The 22,754-nt window shown below is 35.8% G+C and overlaps 1 protein-coding gene across 1 annotated transcript in view; it reads left to right on the top strand.

Annotated features, from left to right (window-relative positions):
• The first annotated feature begins 2,811 nt into the window (after nucleotides 1–2,811).
• The window catches only part of ITGB1BP2 (Integrin beta-1-binding protein 2), a 29,919-nt gene continuing 9,976 nt past the window's right edge, over nucleotides 2,812–22,754 (top strand). Inside the window, exons 1-8 of the mRNA XM_051217333.1 lie at nucleotides 2,812–3,062; nucleotides 3,098–3,282; nucleotides 4,630–4,813; nucleotides 5,802–5,848; nucleotides 7,386–7,456; nucleotides 9,325–9,424; nucleotides 12,054–12,269; nucleotides 15,076–15,382. Of these exons, the coding sequence (XP_051064718.1) occupies nucleotides 2,993–3,062; nucleotides 3,098–3,282; nucleotides 4,630–4,813; nucleotides 5,802–5,848; nucleotides 7,386–7,456; nucleotides 9,325–9,424; nucleotides 12,054–12,269; nucleotides 15,076–15,252 (1,050 nt within the window). The 5' untranslated portion in view covers nucleotides 2,812–2,992 and the 3' untranslated portion in view covers nucleotides 15,253–15,382. The remainder of the gene's footprint in view (nucleotides 3,063–3,097; nucleotides 3,283–4,629; nucleotides 4,814–5,801; nucleotides 5,849–7,385; nucleotides 7,457–9,324; nucleotides 9,425–12,053; nucleotides 12,270–15,075; nucleotides 15,383–22,754) is intronic.

Below are 22,754 nucleotides of genomic sequence, written 5' to 3'. Positions count from 1 at the left end.
GACACATCTACGATTTTAGGATTGGGTCTATTATTATAATAGTACTAATAACGAAGTAGGCCATAATTCAACACGTCCATATCTCTGTAGTCCAGCCATCAGACACTAAAAATTCTGTCAAGAAGCATTGAAGCTAACAATGTCAGCACCAGCAGAATACTTAATCAAATGACATTAGTGTTTGAGGTACTCTGCCTGTGTTCCGCTTTCTTTAACCATCTTTTCTTCAGCTCGTCAAATATAATCCCGCCTGCCTTTACATTACTTGTTCTCCAGGTAAATCTGAACTAAGTTGGTGATCCATGCTAAGAAGTCATTGGATTCCGAGTCTTAGATGGGAACCGGTGTAGCGGCATAGCTACACAGTGCCAGTTTATATTTTTGTGTGTTAAGATGTTCATCATAAAAACACGTACGATCGTCTATGATAGTCATAGATCACAAATGCTCTAGCACCTCCAAATGATGTGTTAACGGAAAATACACTGCATACGGCTCAAAAGCTTGTTCATGGAAGTTCTAACCATTACTGAAATTATTTCACCCTCACAAATCAGTTAAACTTACAAGTATACCAACTTTTTGAAATGTGCCATTGAGCGATTTCTTTTAGTTTTTTAGTACGTAAGTTTGAGATGTACTAAGTCAATTGTTAGAGAAATAAGTTAATTAGAATGGCAGTGGTGTGCTAGTTAATTAGGGAATGAAGGGAGTATTTCAAGAAAAAAGTACAGTAAAATAGACTGATAAAGATATTCAGTCACATGTATACAGCTTGTTAATGATTTAGTGGCTTGGCCTTTAGCTGATTCCCAAGGCTCAGTTTGTCAATCACTCTGATAACCGTTATTAAGCAAATCCCAACAGTATGTGGATTCAGAAGGAAACATGAATTATTATTGTTGGATAGAGCAGATTACAAAGTTACAAGAACATCAAACAAATGTAAGCAAGCAAGCAAATACAATGGTGAGTTCACATTTAAATCTAATCGAGCCGAAGCAAAGAGTAGCAATCAGTAAGATTCAAGAACGTATGTAGATGGGAATATGAATGATTCATTCCACGGGAACGAGACACTACATGTTCAAATGCGATTTATTTAGTCGTTAGGCAAAGGATTCGTATCTTGTACATATCACAGACTAACGAATGCATTGCAAGCTAAAGTTGCTGAACGTTCGCCCTTGACAATGTAGCGGTAAATAAATGCCAAAAATCAATAGCTCTGTAAGTCTTCGATATTGGATGCTGACCACATTAGTTTTAATGGGCTCATCTAGCTGAAGGCACTCGGTCATGCATCCGCACCAAATCACGAGTGGGAACGCCGTGCTCAACATCCTCTACAATCGCTAGCCAGATTAGATCTGACGATCCCGATATATTGATAGCTTATCAAATATATCTTCGAACCTCCTCGCTTCTGTCTTTTGATTTCACGTGGTGGGTACGATTCGTATCACGTATTACTGGTTAAAGCGTTGTCAAACTCTAAATACATGTGGCATCTTCAATACCAACCACTTGGCTCCTCTAGGTATATTTGGGTTTCATAGGTGTAGAAGGCCCTCCGGTCTATTTGAGAAATCTTTGAGTCGTTTGAACTTACTCTCGGAATATGCAAACTTTTGCAGAATAATGGGCCAAAAATGCCACATGTAGTTGTGGTTTGACAACGCCTTTGCGCGCAACACATTTATAATCGAAGTACGCCAATCAAATCAGCAGTCAAAAATAATGTGGTACAAAGATTTATTTAGAAGGCCATCGACATTTTTAGAAGTGTCTATTCTAAGGTGGATGCGTAGCACAGAGTACACACTCGTGATCTGGTGTGGATATGTGCCCGAGTGTCTTCATATAGGTGAGTCCAGTAAGACTGATGTGGTCAGCATCAAATGTCGAAGAATTACAGAACAACTTACTCTGGGGATTTGTTTACTGTTACAAGGCAGTAGTGCAGATGAATCTGAGTTCTTAGCTGGTTTACATGACTTACTAGTGCTTGGGTTTGTAGGTTAGTTTCAGAAATAGTTCTAATTTTTATCAGTTATGATAATAGTCACCAGTTTATCTTCAGTTAAAAAGCACTTCCGAAAACTGAAAGATCTGATAGTAGTTGTGATCCATGACTCACGAATTGAATGTATACAGTGACGTGCCACATGCTTACAGCCTTTAAACTATGGTGAGTAATTCGTAGAGGCTTCTGAATTCTGCACTTTACTAACCTGGACCGTGAAGCAAAGTGCTTCACACAAACAGACACTTTATGTGTGCTTTTCAGTACTCTGGGACTATCAAGCTTCCAACGAGTAGATGCGAAATTAATGCCAAACCTCAATATTCCCAAAGTAGGGGGATCTAAGAGTCAAAATCTACTGCAATGATTGTAAAAAACGAGGTGATCTAGTGTTGTTGATCAGTATTTCAAATAATGACTTGTGTACTTCAAAGTCACACATTCCGTTACATTTAAAGAGAATCATGTCCGGCCACACCATATAATTTAACAGTCTAGTGGTGGGATTCCATTTTTTTGGAGTAGCCAATGACAAGTGGAATCAGCCTAGTGGGCGGATATCTTCGAGTACACCGTATCTTCACAGAAATGCTTACAGCAATTGCCAACATTGGTCAACTGACTTACCATCCTTAATGATAGTGATTGAAATAATAGGTCGCAGATTAGATACTATGCATCACCTACGTCTGGAACCATGAATAATTAATACTGTTGCAGACAAGTAAGGTTTTACTTATGGAATGTTTGAAAGCATTTCTGGCCAGAACTCAATGAACTTGAACCTACAACAACCTAACTTGGTTTATTGGATATTGAACAGTTGACATAAAAACCACTTGAAAGTTCGGCTATTAGTGGTCTCGTGTTTTTTTCTCACCATCCATTTTTCGCCTCTTTTCTTGTACAAGAGGGAGTTTTAACAATCTGGTTATTTATCTACACGAAGCCTCTGATATAGTTCAAATGGCAAACTTACAATTCTGTTATAACAAGGGATGTGCTCAGAAGTTCGATCCTGAAGAGAATTCGGAAGGTAACGGTCCCACTGGTTGTTACCAGAGTTCACAGATTCCTGTCATTACCATCCTGGAGAGCCAATCTTTCATGATGCCAAAAAAAAGTGGTCCTGTTGTAATAAGTACAGCACAGACTTTTCTGAGTTTCTAAGCATAAAGGGATGCGCTGTAGGGAAGCATAACAGTGTCCCTCCAGATAACACTGTCAAAGAAAAAAAATCTGATATTCCAACTAAAGTAAGTCATTAGTTCCCGCTAACAAGCTGTAGAAATGTTTCCAGGACAGAAAGTAATGTGATAATACCTTGGAATGTTTTAAGTTTTGTCCCCATATCATTCACTGGATGAATTTTTGCAGTTTTAGGGAACACCTATTTAAGTCTTCACTGATAAGAGTTGGCCGGCGACTTATAGTAAACCTCACAATTCGTGGAGTCACAATTGTCTTATTGCTGTTTATATATCTACACCGGGTGATTACAGTACGTATTCTGGTAGGGGATCCCACCATTTCACGAGTTGGTGCGAAAAATGAAATCCGGAATATATGCATCCATTTTAGTGTTTTTGCACAAATATCTATACTTAATTACCAATTGCTTATGTTTCGGTATATGCTATTTACCGGCAAGCCCAAAATCACAATAGATTTTGCTTGGCTAACTTATTCGTTTGTGTATCATTTCTTTAGTTAATAATTTTCGAATTTATACGTTTAATGTTTTACGTACGTTAAGGTCAGCGTAATACAAGCCGACACAACAATGCTTTTGTGTTCTGTCGCTTGTATTTTGTTCTTGGTTTCATTTTGGTCAAACCGATCATAATTCAAAAACACACTAGAAAAAACTCATTAGGACAAAAATAGGTTTGCAATGTTTTAGCTCTACGTATAATAACCGAGGTTTGCTCAAGAGGCATCAGTTTAAATTTTATTTGAATTAGTAAAAGTGCATGTTCATTGTTAGGTTCCTTGGGGAAGTTAACTTTGATTGTCGTGTTTGGGAGTGAAAAGATCATTTGTCTCAAGGTCTCCAGAAGAAAGCCATCAGTCTTTTTTTAATGGAGCTCTCGACACTGGACCACTGTCTAACATTTAAATCGAGGTCATGTATTTGTTATCCTATGAAATAATGTATCTGCCTTCACCTAGATAACCAAGTAGCATTATAGTGACTATGATTCATAATCATCCACTTACGGATGAGGACTCACGCTTGTTTGAAACACTATATTCCTATCCGTACATAAATATTTCCGAACCATAAGTAGTGTTTCATATTGTGATCCTTAACCAGTATTCTTACAACCGTCATAAATACGTAATTCGTCATCGTTGGAAGTAGACGACATATTTAGTTGTCCTTTCACAGTCATTCAATTTCTTACACAGAATGAAACTAAACTACACCTATCTATTTATTTCCGGACTCCTTAGTCTCAGGTTTGAACAGTCTCTATTGACATTCAAGTATTTGTCTAATGTCTAATCATTTATTCAGGATCTTAGCAACATTGTCTCGTGTTTTAAATTTGATTCATTCGAAAATTTCTCATCAGTTATTTCCAATGATTTTTTTATAGCCTATTCCTACACCTACTCCTGTAATATCAAAACCCGTTGTATCCCAAAGACCATCAAGTACCGAGCCCACACGTGATCTTCCAATCGAAGTTGCATCAAATCTTAAGTCAGCTCTGGAAGAATTATCACTAGATCCATCCTTCAAACCACTACAGAATTCTACAATAGAAAATAATAATAAAGGTTGGTTTTTTCATGATTACCATTCATGTTAACTTCATATTACGTTTATTAGTTCTTAATATCGCTAAGCTTAAATAGTACTTGCAGATGATCACAACTGGAGATCACGCACAATGATAGCCATTCGTCAACCTATAATTGAGTTGAAATGGGGCTTATATCAAAAAGTCAGCTGATTTCACATACTAACTCAATATATCTTATTATTATTTAAACATAAACATTGGTACAAGAAGGCATCAAATATGTATGCGCCACAGAAATCATTTGATTGGTGTGAGGACTGGGATACTACCCGGCCGTTCAAGCCGAAACAAGTGGTTTTGTTAGGGGGCCACACCCCAAGCCTCTGACCTACAGGTCTGATCCACAAGGCAGTGGAGCAACGTTGGAAAACGCTGTCCCATGGTAGCCGGTGACCAACAGTAGGTTTATGTGTCTTGTTTCCTCGGGATCCTGGAGCCCATGTGTACCATTGGTTTGGAATTGTGGTTTTCCAATGCCCCTAAGTGGATCCTCCAAATCCACCAACTCGGTTACAGCGCCGGACATTTGGTTCTCGTCCTCTGAATTTCGTAAACAACACCCGGTCCGTGAGTAGGACTTCCCTGGTAGTGGCTGTGTGCACGTGGCCATGTGAGAGCATTTTGAGAGGGAGAGCTGACTCTCCCCACTCTACCGTACCAGGGCATTTAGGGGCACTCAATATATCTAGGTTGTGTTTCACAACTGATGATGTCATTCATTCCTTTAGATTTTGCACGAGAGTAGACCAGTTTATTGAATAGTTTCTTGCACTCACGTGAACCTACTAATCCTGATAGTCTACTGTAATCAAAGTTTCATATTTAACTGTTATTTTCAGTTTTAATGTTAATTAAATTCACCGACAACCCGGATTATCTTACCATCCATAGTTGCCATGTATATTTACATGATTATAATATACCCAAAAATAAAGCTATGACCTCTTCTTTCTCCATGTTAGGTAGTCCTTCAATTGGTACAAATTGCAAGAACACTGCATGCAAACAGGTAAGTCTAGGTAATGTGTGTATATTTTAAAATGTTTAAATCGTATTTTTCAAAGTATACAATTTCCTATAATTATGGAAAGCTGATAAGCGAAGCTTTAACACAAATTATGACTTACAGTTAAGTTCATATTTAACAGGAATATTTCAACCACTCTTTTGGTTGCTCAGTTTTCGCGATACAAACTGTGACTTTTAATTTAGTTTTGCATAACGATAAATGGATGCTGTCCAGATAAATTTGCTGAAGTATGTCAGTGATTTTATAAAGTTTCCTTACACACATTTTCTATGTTGATAGAAAAACGTCCTTCGAAAGTCATGTTTATTCATCATACGACTTATTACGCCAGTGTACTAATATTTAGATTATTTCTACGGGTGTCGTATGGCTGATGTTTCACAAATTAAATTTATTGGACACGCTGGGATTAATCTGTTCACGTTGAATTACAAAACTTAAGTTCTGAGTGATATTTATTTATTCGAACACATAAATATTGGTACAAAGGGGCACCGAATACATATGCGCCACATAGATCACTTGATTTGTGTATAGGCTATGGTACTGCTCGGGTACCCAAACCGTTTAGTGATATGCTCAAATCTCGATAAAAGCATACTCAAGACATTATATTTGGAAGTTGTAAATCAGCTAATAAAGTATAATTTCATTGATTGATCTGGTTTAAACCTCCATTACGCTTGTCAGCGCATCGTCTATCTCAGTGTTTATTTCTGGTTAACAGAGAAGTAGATTTAGAAGTTTAGTGGTGACCAAATCAATACATGATATTAGTCTATAAAATCATTAACCATTAGACCAAGCCTTATTGGAAAGTGCCGATTTCCTAATCAATAAGTGATGACCCTATGTGCTGCCATTATATTCTTTATTTCCCCTTAAATCTGATATTTTATTATTTCACGTTTTTTATTTCTGGATCGAATTCATTCTTTTCGGGTTATATTTACTATGCTCGATCTGGTTTTCTTAAATTGCATCACTCGTGGTGTAAATGAGTTGTCTGTTGCCCAACCAAATAATGAGTTTACTAAGCAGCAGTTCACTTTTTTCTATAAAATTCGGACTAAAAATAGATATTCGTGGATTAATAATATTAGGTCACATATGTTTTTAAAACATTGCTCGCATATGTTGCGGCGATCAAACGAGTGATCCTGAGCTTAAATGCAGGGTACTAGGTAGGGATGGCAAATCGGTTGATGTATTGAAATTTCATTGTATGCCCAACTACCACCTGTGTTGACGCCTTTTATCGGCTGTCGTAGAGGAGGTAGGTCAGAGGGAAGCTAGTAGTGACCAAATCAAAACTTGGGATCAGTCCATAAATTCATTGACATTTAGAATGAGTCGCTTGGTATGTTCAGACTACTTGGTCAGGGTCTGCGCAATCGTTGTAACCAGTAGTTGAACATTTTAGGTTATATAGCTTGTAATTGTTTTTGATGACTGACCGATTTACCTTTATTTAATCTTCGTTTGCCATGCTGACCAGCTAACGTTTTCTTTGTAGGTTTATACAGGAACAGATTCAGATAGTGGACTCTGTCTATACCATCCCGGTGTGGCTGTATTTCACGAAGGGTAAACGCATTGCTATCTCTATTTTTTATATTTGATAAACGTTTAAATATTTACGAGACTTCTTGTACCATGAAAACTATTTTACAAGTCCTAATCAGTGAAAAGTAGTACAAGTTCGTTGAAATTATAAATTGCTGAGTTCCACATCCCTTCTTCCCAATAGTTAAATGATTATAACTCCATTTTCCAGTCTTGTGACCGATTCTATAAGTAAAAAGATTAAACATTGGTGATTGTTTAGAACTAGATCAGTCAACTTGTTTATATTTTCTTCGTACTAAGCACCTAAATTAGTCGTTAAAAATTGATTCTCATTATCTGATCCCAAGACTTAAATCTGAAGTGTTACACGCATGTTAAGCAGCAGTTCTTTTCAGTGTATAATCATTACTCAATAACGTATTTAAAACAACAAATATATAGGAGAACAATATTGTTTTCAATTAGATCTTCACCAAGTTTTACTTCAATATACGGTAGTATTTCATATGCATATATAAAAAATACTTAGTCATCCGAGTCAGTTTGTGCGTCAGTCACAAAGTAGAACCTGTACGTTACTACATCAGTTCAAGTTGCCATAAGACAGAGATGAAGTTGTCAGGCCATATTCCAAAATGGTAGAGATAGTAACAGTATCAGTGGTAATAAGGAAGATTGTGGGTCAAAGATACGACTCGAAAAGAATACACAAATTAACGAAATAAGAGCGAAAGAAGTTATGAGGAATTTAGGATCTCAGGATTTGGGAGAAGACAAAGAATGAATGCACCCGCGCCATGGCGAAGGATTTTGAGTCATGTTATCCGAAGTCTAGTCATTGGTTACGATAAACACGCGGACCTCAAACAGGCAGTCTGTACCTATTAACATGCTTAGGTCTTATTGTCAGTGACTTTATGGACTGATGACTTGTTTTCGTTTGAATGACCCTAACCTTTTTCCAGACTGTTTCTGCACCAGAAAACACCTCCCGTCGAGGTAGGTGGTGGTTGAGTGTATGTAACACACGTCCCAACCACCCCAGTTGATGTAGATGTAATAAATCATTGATCTGTTTGCCGTCTTTACTTAGTATTTTATTTCCAACCTAGGCATTGTTTACTTCGTGGTCCAAAACCACACGTAAAATGCTTTGTAAATATCTATGATTGAGTACAATTCCCCGAATGCCCTAGTACGACCGAGAGTAGAGATAGCCCGCTCTCCCTCTCGAAATTCCGCCCATCCGGCCTCCGACCAGGAATCTTCAGGCTCCTCTGTCCTAGACTGTCCTCCTCTCCAGTTGTTTTCGATTACTATCCATTCTATCGATGTCTACCTCCAATTCCGGACGCAGTGTGTTCTTTGGTCTACCTCTTTTCCTTTCTCCTTCATGATTCCTAGTTTGGGCTTAATTTGTAATGCAGTTTGATCATTTTCGTAATGTGTGTTCTACCCACCTCTTATGTCCTTGCCTAATTCCCTTCTCAGCTAGGAACTGGTTCTCTCCCACAGTATTTTGTTGTTGATGATGTTTAGTCTAGGGATCTGTAGAATCATGGATCGACAACTGTATATCAATACTTATACCTGTTTGATGATAGTTTTATTAGTTCTCCAAGTTGACCGATTGATAATTTCTCATGAAACTAGATTGTTGATACAAATCTACAGTGAAACAGATATCAGTAGTCTGAGATAGCTGAACCGGCTTTTTCATCTGATAAGATGACATGCTTATAGTCTCTAATGAATTAACACTTAGTTTAGTATATTACTATAAAGGTTAACTAATTAGTTTCAGGTAATAACGCTCAAAATGAAATAATCGGTTAGTTATTGTGTTTTTTTCTTTAAGAAATGTGTTTATTTTTGCTTTATTTTAGACTGAAGTATTGGACTTGTTGTAATCAGAAAACTAGTGATTTCGAAGCATTCCTTAAACAAATCGGGTGTACTACAGGTCATCATAATTGGACAGTGGAAGTGAGTTCACAATTCATATACTTACTTACTTACTTACTTACGCCTGTTACTCCTCGTCGAGCAGCATAGGCTGCTCTCCAGCATTCTCCATCCAACTCTGTCCTGGGCAATCCTTTCCAGCTCTTTCCAGTTGTTATTCATTCTTTTCATATATGCTTATATTTACCGACGTAATGTGTCCTTTGACGTTCCTCTTCTCCTCTTCCCTTCAAGATTCCAAGTTAGCACTTTTCTTGTGATGCAGTTTGATAATTTCCGTAATGTATGTCCTATCCATTTGCATCGTCTATTCCTAATTTCTTCTTCAGCTGGAAGCTGGTTTGTTCTCTCACACAAAAGGCTGTTGCTGATGGTATCCGGTCAATGGATGTTGAGTACCTTGCGTAGACAACTATTTATAAATACTTGTACCTTCTTGATGATGGTTGTAGTAATCTTCCAAGTTTCAGGTGCATACAGTAGAACTGTCTTGACGTTCGTATTGAAGATTGTGACTTTGATATTGGTTGAAAGAGAGTTGTTTTGAGTTCCGTGTGTGTTTCAATTGTAGGAATGTGGCCCTTGCTTCGCTAGAAAAACACGCTAACAATTCATATATATATATATATATATATATATATATATATAAACTTTAAGTGGTTTCTCGTTTTACTTCAACTATTTCTTTCGCAGTAGCGATGTGTAAAAATTGTGCTCAAATTATGAAATATTAATGCTCTTTAACTTAATCGATACATATTCGACATAGAATAGAATCTTCACTTGAAAATCATCATTACAAAATGTTTGAACTATAATGTTGTTGACAGTCAAGATTGAATTGTGATTAATCTTTGTTCATGTATGTTAATTTTTTTATGCGGATTGTGACTAGCAGCAAGATCCAGAATAGATGTTTCATCCTATTTGGAAGTTTCCAGCCTACTTTGCTTGCACTCTATTGTTGATGTTCAAAATTCAATCCTAGAATGTTTACAATGGGATTGTTCAAACCTTTATCAATTATGATACAAATGTCATAAGCATTGAATTAATTAGTGACTACTGGAACTCATTAGTTCGGTAGATAACCAGTTGTTGTATTTAAAGTGAATGCTACTGTACTAGGTTCACATCTCAATCTAAATATCAACATTGGGATATAGGTACATATAGCTGGTGAGTCCTAAAGGAGAGTGAAATGCATATTCTGGATTCCATCGATGATCAAAATCCATCTAATATATTTCATCTAACAAGTTTTAAGTTTGTTACCCAACTTCCATGTGAATCTTGTTTTTTTTTGTTTACATAAGGAGAATCAATTAGGAAATTGTATTTAGACGAAAAGGACTGATCAATTTCAGTCCTAAACATCAATGGAAAGATTCAAGTAAAACAATACCAAGTAAATTAAGAGCTGTTCAGTTTTATGGAATAATAAGAATGCTTCTAAAGAATTAATATTAATGTTTATAGACTTAATATACTACAAGGAAAACGATTGTTGAAAGTATATTACATTTATCGAGACAAGATACTGTGGGTTGAATAAACGAATCATATTTAAACATGTCGAGAAACTAAGATGATCTTTTCATTTATTACCTCTTATAGATAACTGTCACATACTCAACATGGTTGAACTTCATTAGTCACTGTTTCTCAGTAGAACTCCTGAAATTACATCTCGAAGTTATTTATTAGTGAGTATAAAACTCTATACTAAAAATAATAATTCGTTTATGTTAAACTCACATTCAACGTACTCAACAATAATAATCTATTCTCAACTCATAGTAGTACAAAAAATGACCAGTCTATTATGACTACTAAATGCTCAACTGGTTTGTGGTTGGCACTGGGATCCCCTAATCCTGCGACGCGTAGTGAGAACATAAAGGCTGGTGATAAAGATTTATTTGTCTATCAAAATGATATATCAATATATCATTTTTTGTAGTGTAATTTACACACCGTCAATTTTGTATAAATAGAATTGAGTAGTATTGAAGATCAGTTAATCAATAACTTACTGTGCGAACACATATTTACCAATATTATACAGTCGATGATCTACAAGGAACAGATATAATGAATTAAGTATGTTATATAATTCGCAGAAGATTAGAGAAATAATAATTTTATGTCTCGCAATCTAATTGATTGAATCTATGCTCACCATATCACAGTATCCCCAACACTCATGAATTCAACTGTTACAATATTACAATGTCTGCAAATCCCCATTCTGATACAATGAAATACTACTGGTCGTATAATTTTGCAGTTTTATGAATTAGGTGACTCAATAGTCTTAGGATTCATTTTCCAATCATACGATGTCTAAAACCCAATTCTAACCCTACCTACTTCAACCTGGGCAATCGTTTAGTATCGCTTAATTTCACACTTATAGAGTTTGATTCGAAATCAACTACACTGATTTATACTTGGTAACAATAATTGATTTTCAACCAAATACATCCCCATGTTCGAGTTCTATTCCATCTACTTTGATTTGAGTAATTAGTTAGTATCACCTAACATTTACAAAGTTTTATACAAAATCAATTGCTTGTACTTATAGTCTTTAAACAAGTGACTTTAATCATTTCACGTTGTGTTGTTGTTTTTTTTCTTCTAATAGGATGCAAAATCTACAAATGCAACATTAACTCTTCAACCAAATACAAATTGTCGTTTTGATTGGTATCAATTTGGTGGTTGTGTTACATTAGATATTTATGCTAAAAATATATGGCCTGAAACTGTTTCTATTAAAGTTAATCAAATAGTGTTACATGTTTCATTGAAATTTGGTTTAGATTATCAAACATTTGAAAGAGATTTCAATTTATACGGTGTAAGTTATCGCTTTTCTTTTCTTTTTTTCTCTTTTCTTCCTTTAATCTGTTTTTATGTTTACGGAATTCAGTGAAGAAACTTCTCTATTCGACAAAATCATTTACTTAAGCTGTACATTCGTAGTTATAGTTGTTTGATAAGTATATTTGTCTATAGAAAGATAGAAAAGATTACATCATAAATTGATTCGAGACTCTTATTATCAAATGAGATTATGTAATAATCAAGGGGTAAGGAGAGGGAAGAGTCTGCTCTCACATGGTCACGTGCATACAACAACTGCCAGGGAATTTCTACTCACTGACTTTTCGTGGCGGGGGTGTTGTTTACGAAATCGTGAGGACGAAAAGCGAATGTCCAGCGCCTTAACCGGATCCCAAACTAATTGTGCACATGGGCTCCGATATCCTAAAGGAACAAAAGGCGTATGAACCTATTGTTGGTCACTGGCTACCATGGGAAAGCATCTCCTTACGTTGCTCCACTACCTTTAGGTCAAAAGCCTTGGATGTGGCCCCCTAAGGAAACCAATTGCTTCGGTTTGAGGACCCGAGCAGTATCCCAGCCGTCACATAAATCGAATGGTTTATGTGGCGCATATCAGTTTGGTATCTTCTCGTACCAATGTTTGTGTTTGAATAAATGATAAGAAAAAAATATAAAGATGAAAATAATTCCTGGGTCAGAATTATGAAAGATAATTGTCCGATTGACAGATATGAAGTAAGTCGAAAAACAAAGGTAATAATTTAGTAGTTGAATTCATGAATCAATTGAAGCTAGATCACCATGGAAAATTTAGAAGCATTTGGATGGTCGTTTCGTCCTATAATAGGACTCCTCAGCAGTGTGTATCCACGATCCCTCCTCACGAGATTTGAACGCAAGACCTGTCAGTCTCGCGCGCAAGCGCTTAACCACTGATCCGACATCCAACGGTGTTGATCTCTAAATTCAACTAATCCACGAAGGTGACAATCATAAAAACTGAATAATCATGAAAAATTGTTTAAAGGTAGTAGTAACTAGTTACAGCTTAAAATTACAAAAGACTAATTTAAAAAATCAATAATAATCAAATAAAAAATGAAAAAACTCGAAACATGCTATAAAAGGGAACTAGGACCAAGGAAGGATATGAGAGGTTGGATGTATCGTTTTTTGTACTCAAAGTTCGGGCTTGAGTTGGTGGATTGTCAATGCCTCAGCAGTGTAAAAGATTTGTTCTAGGATTCTCTTCGGTCCAATTCCTTTGACTGTGTAGATTATTTTAAAAAATGACTCCTTTGGAGCGGTGTGTCCATATTTGATTAAATGCTCTTGTATTGAAATATTTATTGTTTTGCGCTCTCCTTTTAAAAGCCATTTCAGGTAGTATTCTGAGATGCGTTTGGAAAGTGATCGCTCTATAGAAATCATTAAATCTGAATTCCATGTTAAGAGTACATCGTAGAAGTAGCTCTTTTAGATAATGTTTTGGGATACAAATATCAAGATCATTATTTTCAATATAGTCACAAAAACAATTTCTGTGAAAGGAACATTTGTAAAGAGAGAAGTGACATCCGATGAGATCATTTCCTCCCCATTTACATTGATATTTTTTAATTGAGTCGACAAAGTCAAAGGAATCAACAGAGTTGTATCGATTAATGTGATTTTTAACGGGTTGTAAAATATCAGCTAACCATTTAGCAATCAGGTGATATGGAAAGTTATTTATATTAAATATATGACGTAAAGTGACATTCTTATGAACTTTTGGGAGTCCATGCAGTCTTTTTATGACGGAACCCGATGATTTAAGATGTTCATACAGGTGACAATTAATAATAAATTCATCTTCCTTAGGATTTTAATTAACATCTGTTACGTTTTCTCAATTGCATCCTGTTGAATGGTTTTTTTTTGGAGAATTAAACAGGATAAGATAATATCGAATATAATTAATATGATCCGTAAGGACAATTCCTGCACCCTTGTCTGGGCGATACAACACTAAATCCTGATTTCTCCGAAGATCAGATAATTAACATTTATGCTCTTTTGTGAGTAATCGACTAATTGTAGGTATTATGTTTACATATTGATTACAACAGTCTCTTACCCCTTCATTATTGTGTAACCTCATTTGATAATAAGAGTCTCGAATCAATTTATGATATAATCTTTTCTATCTTTCTATAAACAAATATATTTACCAAACAACTAACTATGAATGTACAGCTTAAGTAAATGAAAAGAAAAGCTTCTTCACTGAATTCTCTTTATTTTTATTCAATAACATCGTTATCAATCAATTAGTTATTGAATAATGACTAATAATATTATTGTTCGAGTTACTTAGTGTTTAATCAAATTCTAACGAAGTTGTTAAATGTAACTGTTGATCCTAATGATTCAACAACATCACATTGATTGTAATGCGTAATGAAGCATCAGATCTTTCAAGGTAGTCGTAGTTAATATGTTATAAGATTGAGATGTTTACATTAATTGATTACAGTTTATTTGTAGAATTGATTTAGCACTAAGAAATTGACAAACATCGTTCAGCGCCTTCGTGATGTTAGTCTGGCTGTAAAAGGTCGGATCTACAACGCGTCGGTGAGAGCAGTTTTGCTCTATGCTTGTGAAACGTGGCCTCTCTGTGTTTGATCATCGCTGTCTCCGAAGGATTGCTGGCATCCAATGGCAATTACCTAAAGTGTAACTGATGATACAAAACAGAACATAATTGTTACTAACCATATAACAAATATGATTTTCTGTATTGTATTGATCTTTTTTCTCTATACTTTCAGTCTATAGATCCAAAACAATCTATTGTTAAATTAATGCCATTAAAAGCTGAAATAATTTTGAAAAAAGCTGAACCAATATCATGGCCTACACTTGAATGTAAACCATTAGATAATAATAAAGCAAATAATTCAAATATGAATAACAATGAAGAAACAATAGAGAACAATTCAAAATAAAAAATGGGATGTATTTCTATGCTTTATTATGTAACCAAAGAAAATATGGTTATTGCAACGATTATGTAATAAAACGAGAATGTAATCTATGTAACTGATAAAAGTAATTCATCAATCTCTCATATATGATGTAAGTTTTTCAATTGTTAATACTGAATAATTATGAAACACTTTGTTTTTGCTTTTCTAACAAAATAAAAATGTTTGTTCGTTTGTGTTTTTCTGTAATATATATGTTAAGTGAACTGATTCATTTATCAGCAACAACGTAGAATATCGTACGTACATACATCAGTTCGAGTTGTCACACCACATTAGCACAGAGATGCAGTTGTCGATTCAAATCCCGTAATGGTAGAGGTAGTAAGAGTATAAGCAGTAATCAGAAAGATTAGGGCTTGAAGATATTATTCAAGGCGTATAATCCAGGGATATGAAGAATTCAGAAGATTAGAATTTTGGGAGAACACAAAAAGTGGATGTACCTGCGCAATTGCAAACGATTTTGAGCCATGTCATTCAGGGTCTCTAACCATCGGTCGATATCATCTCGCAGATTCCCAACCAAGTAGTCTACACCTACCAATATGACTCAGTCCACTTGTCAGTGACTTCATGTATTTGTGCCATGTTTTGGTCTGGCCGCCTCTAGCTTTCTTCCAACTTACTCCTATATCATTGAACATAGCACGTCGGGGCAGTCGGTGGTTGGGCATACGTAACACGTGTCCCTGCCATCTCAACTTATAAGGTTTCACTACTTCATCAATTGTCTCTAATATAGTTTTAAAATAAGATTATATTTGCAAGTACGAACATTTACTTATATTTGTTTCATTGGAGGCTTTCATCAAAAATCCAGTTTCACGAGAAGTTACCACTCGGTCAGCTTGGAGAACTAATGAAACTATCATCAAACAGGTATAAGTATTGATATACAGTTGTCGATCCATGATTCTACAGATCCCTAGACTAAACAACAACATACCGTGGGAGAAAATAAACCAGTTTCTAGCTGACGAGGAAATTAGGCAAGGGTATAAGAGGTTGATAAAATACACATTAGGGAAATCATCAAACTTTATTACAAAATAAACCCTAACTCGGAATCCTGAAGGCTAAAGGAAAAGAGGTAGACCAAAGGACACACCAGGAGGCCACACCCCGAGCCTGAGTAGGTTGGGGATTCCTGGTCGGTAGCCTATGCTCCATGAAGGGTAACAGACATAAGTGGGAAAAATTAACCGAAACACAAGAACATGTATGGGATTAACAATGTAGTTATTACTGTGTATGGATAAATCTCAGTCATAATAATGCACAAATACATGCAAATTTAATTATCTGAATAAGCTCTTCCTTGATTAAACTTCTATGTCGATGGGATGAAATCTTTAGAAGAAAAGTGCGTTCGCCTACGAGGTCCTATGTTCAAGCCCCGTGTGTAGAGTAGTGAGTGTGCACTGCTGAGGAGTCCCATAGTGGGACGAAACGACTGTCCATGTTTCTAGGTTTACAATAGTGGTCTAGCTTAGGTCGACTCGTGAATTGAACTGTAAGAAAACATTTCTACTCGGCACTTTATTTATTTATTGAAACTCATAAACACTGATACAAGGGGACACCAAAATATATGGGCCACAATAAAATGAGATTGCGAAGAGACAGAGAAATGAAGATGACTATAATTTTAGGAAATTAGTAGGATTTATTGTATGAGAGTGAAATAGTGATAATAGGAGATTCTGTTAAAATAATACAACCAGCAAGGATTCTTATAGCTACTCTTGAAGAAAGTTACAGCAAGATCGTTTCTAGCTTCTGTTCTGGGTTATGTCTGATAACGTCTCAAGCCACTGTGATGTATCATCTTTAGGACCCCATCATGGAGTCAGTGAGGAACAATAGATGGCAGTCCCGTGCATGGCTTTCTTTCATACTACGACACCATGTCATATGCTGACTACGTCCATTTTCTTAACCAGTCACAGCGTCCACAAATAATGCATCATGTACGATTCACTGGGATGACATTCGTAGTACATGTTCAAACGACCGATGTTGGTATTTCAAGGTGGTTACACCAATTGAATTATCGTCAACGCGCTTGAACACACGTTGCTGAACCTCTGGGTTAGTAACTTGGTGTCAGCAATCTTCCGAGACAACGGTTATCAAACCGAGTTGTTTAGCATCCCCAGATCGGTGAAGCCAGGTTTCATAGTATTTCGTCGTTCTCGTATTTGCTAGTCATAAAATGACCATTTATTTGCACGGAGAATTATGAGCATCAATAACTAATCGGATACTTCTGGTGGCTTGATGCGATTTTCGTGTCGGTTAGATGAAATGGTTTTCGAAATCTTATGCACACTGGTAAACTGATCCATTTAAACCAAAGGATCGCGAATGGTGATGAGATGTAGTGTATTCATTACGGAAGAAGTTAGACCTAACTATTTCGATCTGTCGAAATAATTAAAAATGAGTAAACTAAGAATAAATTTAAACACTTAAATCAATGTGACCATTATAGTTTGCTGTCTGATTCAGTCACACTCGGTTATTCAAGCCAGATGGAGAAGACAAAAACTACTGAAGATTTATTTCTGAATTAGAGTACTCACTCGTACTTATAAGTGATCATCTGACTCGGATGACTACAACTAAGTTTCTAACTTAGATAAGTGAATGGTTAGTTCGCATACGATGCATCTTACCTACCTTGGGTCCTTTAGATACCGTGTGAACTATCAGTAATTCTATGGAAGTGTTTGAAGAAGAGTAAGGAACTGAACTTATTAGTTACATGAAAATCCCATAGTTCATTTGAAAATTATTTCAGCTCCGAAATCAAATTAAAAGATCATGTTCAATAAGTAACTCAATATAGTGCCTAGCTTATGTGGTATAAATCAGACTTTAAAAATCACATAAGCCTTGGGTGAATTGATTATACAACAACAGTGTTCCTAACATATGTATGTAGTAAGATTAGATTGGCTGATCCTTCTTAAAACACCTCTTACTAACTCCATAAATGGGTAGTTTGTTGTGACCTTTGGAAATCTAGAAAAAATCAGTAGAAGGCAAATTAACTATTGAATTGAAAGTGTGTTCCATCGTACTTTTTATGAGTTCTAGAAGCAAGACAGATCCGTTAAGTTACAGGAGTTACAATTCAAATATGACTTTTAGAACATTCTTAGTGGCATCACTAGCCGCTGACACGTCTTCAATAACATAAAAAACGTTGAATGCATAATAACTTATTATAAGCCCTATAATTCAAAATTTCCAGGTAATGAGTTCAAAAATAGTCTATGTTACTTCACCATTGTTCGCAATGATCTTTCCCACTGCCTGTATTTTTATACACTGCAGCATACTACTTACTAATGTTAAGTAGTTTGATATACCAAGGCATTTCTCTATCCTTCATGTACAAGTGTATGGTATTACTTCTTAGAAAACAATTTTTTATTAAAATTAATATGATTTACACATTAACATCGGCAGTTATTTATTTTGTCTGAATAAAGTTTTAATCTACCATTCAACATGAATTTGACAAGGAAAGATAACTAAGTATAGGTTCATATGATGGATCCATCATAACTCTCTCTTATACATAATTCTGATCAACTTCGTCTTCTCATTGCATTGTCGCAATGTAAGCCCACCACTGAAAGCTTGGAATCACTGGACGACCGCTTCGTCCTAGTAAAGAGTTCTTCAGGAGTGAAAATCCATGACCACACACGTGGAACTTGGACCCATGATTGGTCTAGCGCAAGCGCTTAACCTCAAAACCACTGGACTGGCATCCAACGGCGTTAAAGTTTAACGTCAACCAATCCATAATATTGCGCGACCATCTTTCATTGTCTTTGGCGAGTAACTGCCCCACATCCAACACAGATTAGCTCCATTGGTCACGGCTTCTCACTAGAACTCTGAAAATTACCTTTCGAAGCTATTCATTACTGAACACATGATAATTTTCTGTATGAGGTTGTGGATCCGAGTTCCGCATGCGGGGTGGTGGATGGACACTATTTAGGCGTCCAGTATTAGAACGAAGCGGCCGTACAATGCTTTTAGGTTTTCAATGGTCGTGTAATTTTGATCGATTCATGATTCCAATGAGACTTAACAATCTTCACAACCCCGTACTGACTATCTTTTGTTATTAGTTTACATGTATGGAATCAACCATGCCTAGTAATATGACATGAAATGATATATTTGTTTTATTCTGAAGTACTTTCCGTCTTAGGTTATATATAAACAAGTCTGTCAATCTATCTAACCTCAATTATTTTAGATTCCAGCTAATTCAGTACATTTCCGAGACTGATTGATTTCATATACAAACTCAATAACCAAGTGATGTTTCAGATACACTGTAATGAACAAACTAGATGTATTAAATCTTTAAAGAAAATTGTGAGAACTATTTTTGTGTTGAATTATATCCCGTATTAATTGGTGTACAGATCAATCGTTGCGCTATGTATATTCAATCAATCTTCATGTGAACCTGTAAATAGATCTATATAGTCTAAAGAAAGAGAAATTTGAAGTCATGTAGTTGTATATTTTTGTGTATATGTATTATATTGTTTGGTTATAAGTTACTCAGAAGCCCTTACAGTACTTAATAGATTTACATAGGTAATATCGCATAAAAATGATGTTTTTTGTTATTTAGAATTACACTACTCGTCAGTAGTATCATTGGATCAAGTAACATTTTTTCCACTAAGCCATCACTAGCAACTCAACGAAGATAGATTTTTCAATAGCTGAAATCGTGAGTCAGTTGTCGCTAGACCAGCACGGAAAACCTGCAAGCGCTGAACGGCCGTTTCATCCTATTGTGAGACTCCTCAGCAGTGCGCATCCAACAGGACGAAACGGCCGTCCATTTCTTCCAGGTTTTCCATGGTGGTCTAGCTTCAATAGACTCATGATCTCGACTACTGAAATTACTACAATCTCCACAAAACCCCTTCTTAAGATAGATGTTGTGAATGTGAATATAACAGTAAAATCTCAAGGAGGATCTTACTTTGTTATTAACAGAGCAAACTATTATGAAGCTTTCTTTACTGTTCTATACACTATCTTCAATGTCTATTATTAAAACTAGTGGGTTTTTTTAAGTCGCTTAGTTTTGAAGTAACCATTTTCAAATATCTTTTTAACTACTATCCAACATTACTTTTTATGGGGTATTCAATAGAGACTAACTCAAACATACTCATAACTCTATCAATGGCATATCCAGCTACAAGAGAATAAGAGGGAAACAAAATCCCTTATTGGATATATTCATATATAGAATAAAAATAAGAAAATTGAAGACCAAAATAAGCGAGAAGCCAAGCCATAATGATCAAATATTGAGCTAAAAAAAATTAACAAGTCAGGAGTGGACAAAATGTGTTCCATACAGCTACTACTCAATAAAGCTAAATTACAATGCATCACGTTAAACCTTAAAAAATCTCATCTGGTTCGACCAAGGCGGCTTGCTTGAATATCTGAGCTACCTGTTCCTGCCACCTGGATATTTCAACAAGCTATCTGTTTTTGCTTGCTTGTTTTAACAAATCATTATGTCAATTAGTTGCACAACATATTCAGGTGCGTTTGTGAAAAGTTTATGACATTTCCCTGAACAAGTTACAAAAGAGCTCAATCAGTGATATCGTAGTTGCTAGCAATATGCATCGAAAAGAATATACATCAATTAGATGTCGATTCCTGAACTGTCAACATCTAACTGGGGATCACTCAATATTTATCTCCAGGATCGATCAAGAAATAAGAAATGGAAACTTGTTGAAACAACTTTTGCTGAGAATTCTATATTGTACTAAACATAAAGCTAATAATAGTAATAATCTGCAGAATGTCCTCTATAACAATAGCTACCCTGGGAGATTGGTCAAAATTGTTTGATGACTAAACCAATCATCATTAAATCAACCTTTTGTTACGTCCTTGATCTGTCTACACACTTTTGGTGCTGAGAATAACTTGTCTAATCTAGATTAACACCTTAACGCCATAGGTTGACTGGCTTAACCTTTAAGATTAGTATGTCTAAGTTCGAAGTGAGATCAACTGCTTGGGGATAGATAGACGAAAACTGTCCTATCACTTGATTGGTTGACAAGCACATGAATGAGAGAAGACAACTCAACTGGAACACTACTCGATGTATTCCTAATTCCGATCTTGTTTCCGTATTCCTGATCAGTGTGGAAAAGATACACGAATAAATAGATGACTAACCACACTACAATGTACAAACAATTAGGAAAATACAGGTATGTCCAAAACTGAAGATTAGCGTAGAAAATAGAGTACAAAATATTATGTTTAAATTACATTAGCATTGGAACAAAAAGGGCTATGGCAGTGAATCATACATCAAACGAAAGCTTATAATTTGTAGAATAGACTAGGGATAAAAATAAATGTTACTGTTTTACAAGTTTTGAATGAAGTGAAATAACGTCGCGAAAAATAGCTTCCGTAATTTGTCAAGGCTTCTTGATTCAGTGTTCACATCACCTTAGAAACCAGGAAAAAGTTGATTCTGTTACATATGATATACATTTCATAAGTCATCATGAGGGATTTACATCCCTTATATTTATGTCTGACTGATATTAATTAATTTGTACTAATGTAGACACCAAATAATTCAAATTTTATAACCAGGGGGGTAGACTGAAACTAATTGTAAAGTCTAATGTCATCTATTTTTACTCATACTGAGACCAAAGAATAAATTGATAAATGTATATTATCAACATTCTCCGATACAACAAAACATGCACCAATCGAATCACACTTGATGGAGAAGCTTTGGAAAATGTTAAAACCTTTACATTTTTGGGCAGCATCATTGATGAACGTGGTGGATCTGATGCAGATGTGAAAGCGTGGATCGGCAAAGCAAGAGCAGCATATTTACAACTGAAGGACATCTGGAACTAAAAAAGAACTGTCAACCAATACCAAGGTCAGGATTTTCAATACAAATGTCAAGACAGTTGTACAATATGGAGAGGAAACCTGGAGAACTACGAAAACCATCATCCACAAGATACTGGTGTTTATTAACAGTTTTCTACGCAAAATACTTCGGATCCGTTGGCCGGACACTATTAGCAACAACTAACTGTGGGAGAGAACAAACCAGATTCCAGCGGAGGAAGAAATCAGGAATAGGCGCTGGAAGTGGATAGGACATACATTGAGGAAAACACCCAACTGCGTCACAAGACAAGCCCTCACATGGAATCCTGAAGGTCAAAGGAAAAGAGGAAGACCAAAGAACACATTACACCGAGAAATGGAGATAGACATGAGAACAATGAACAAGAATTGGATGGAACTAGAAAGGAAGGCTGAGGACAGAGTGGATTGGAGAATGCTAGTCAGTGGCATATGCTCCATTGGGAGTAACATGTGTAAGTAAG

Source organism: Schistosoma haematobium, chromosome 5 (genome assembly GCF_000699445.3).
Source record: "Schistosoma haematobium chromosome 5, whole genome shotgun sequence".
Taxonomy (NCBI): Eukaryota; Metazoa; Platyhelminthes; class Trematoda; order Strigeidida; family Schistosomatidae; genus Schistosoma; species Schistosoma haematobium.
This window is presented reverse-complemented; position numbering and strand designations above follow the sequence as displayed.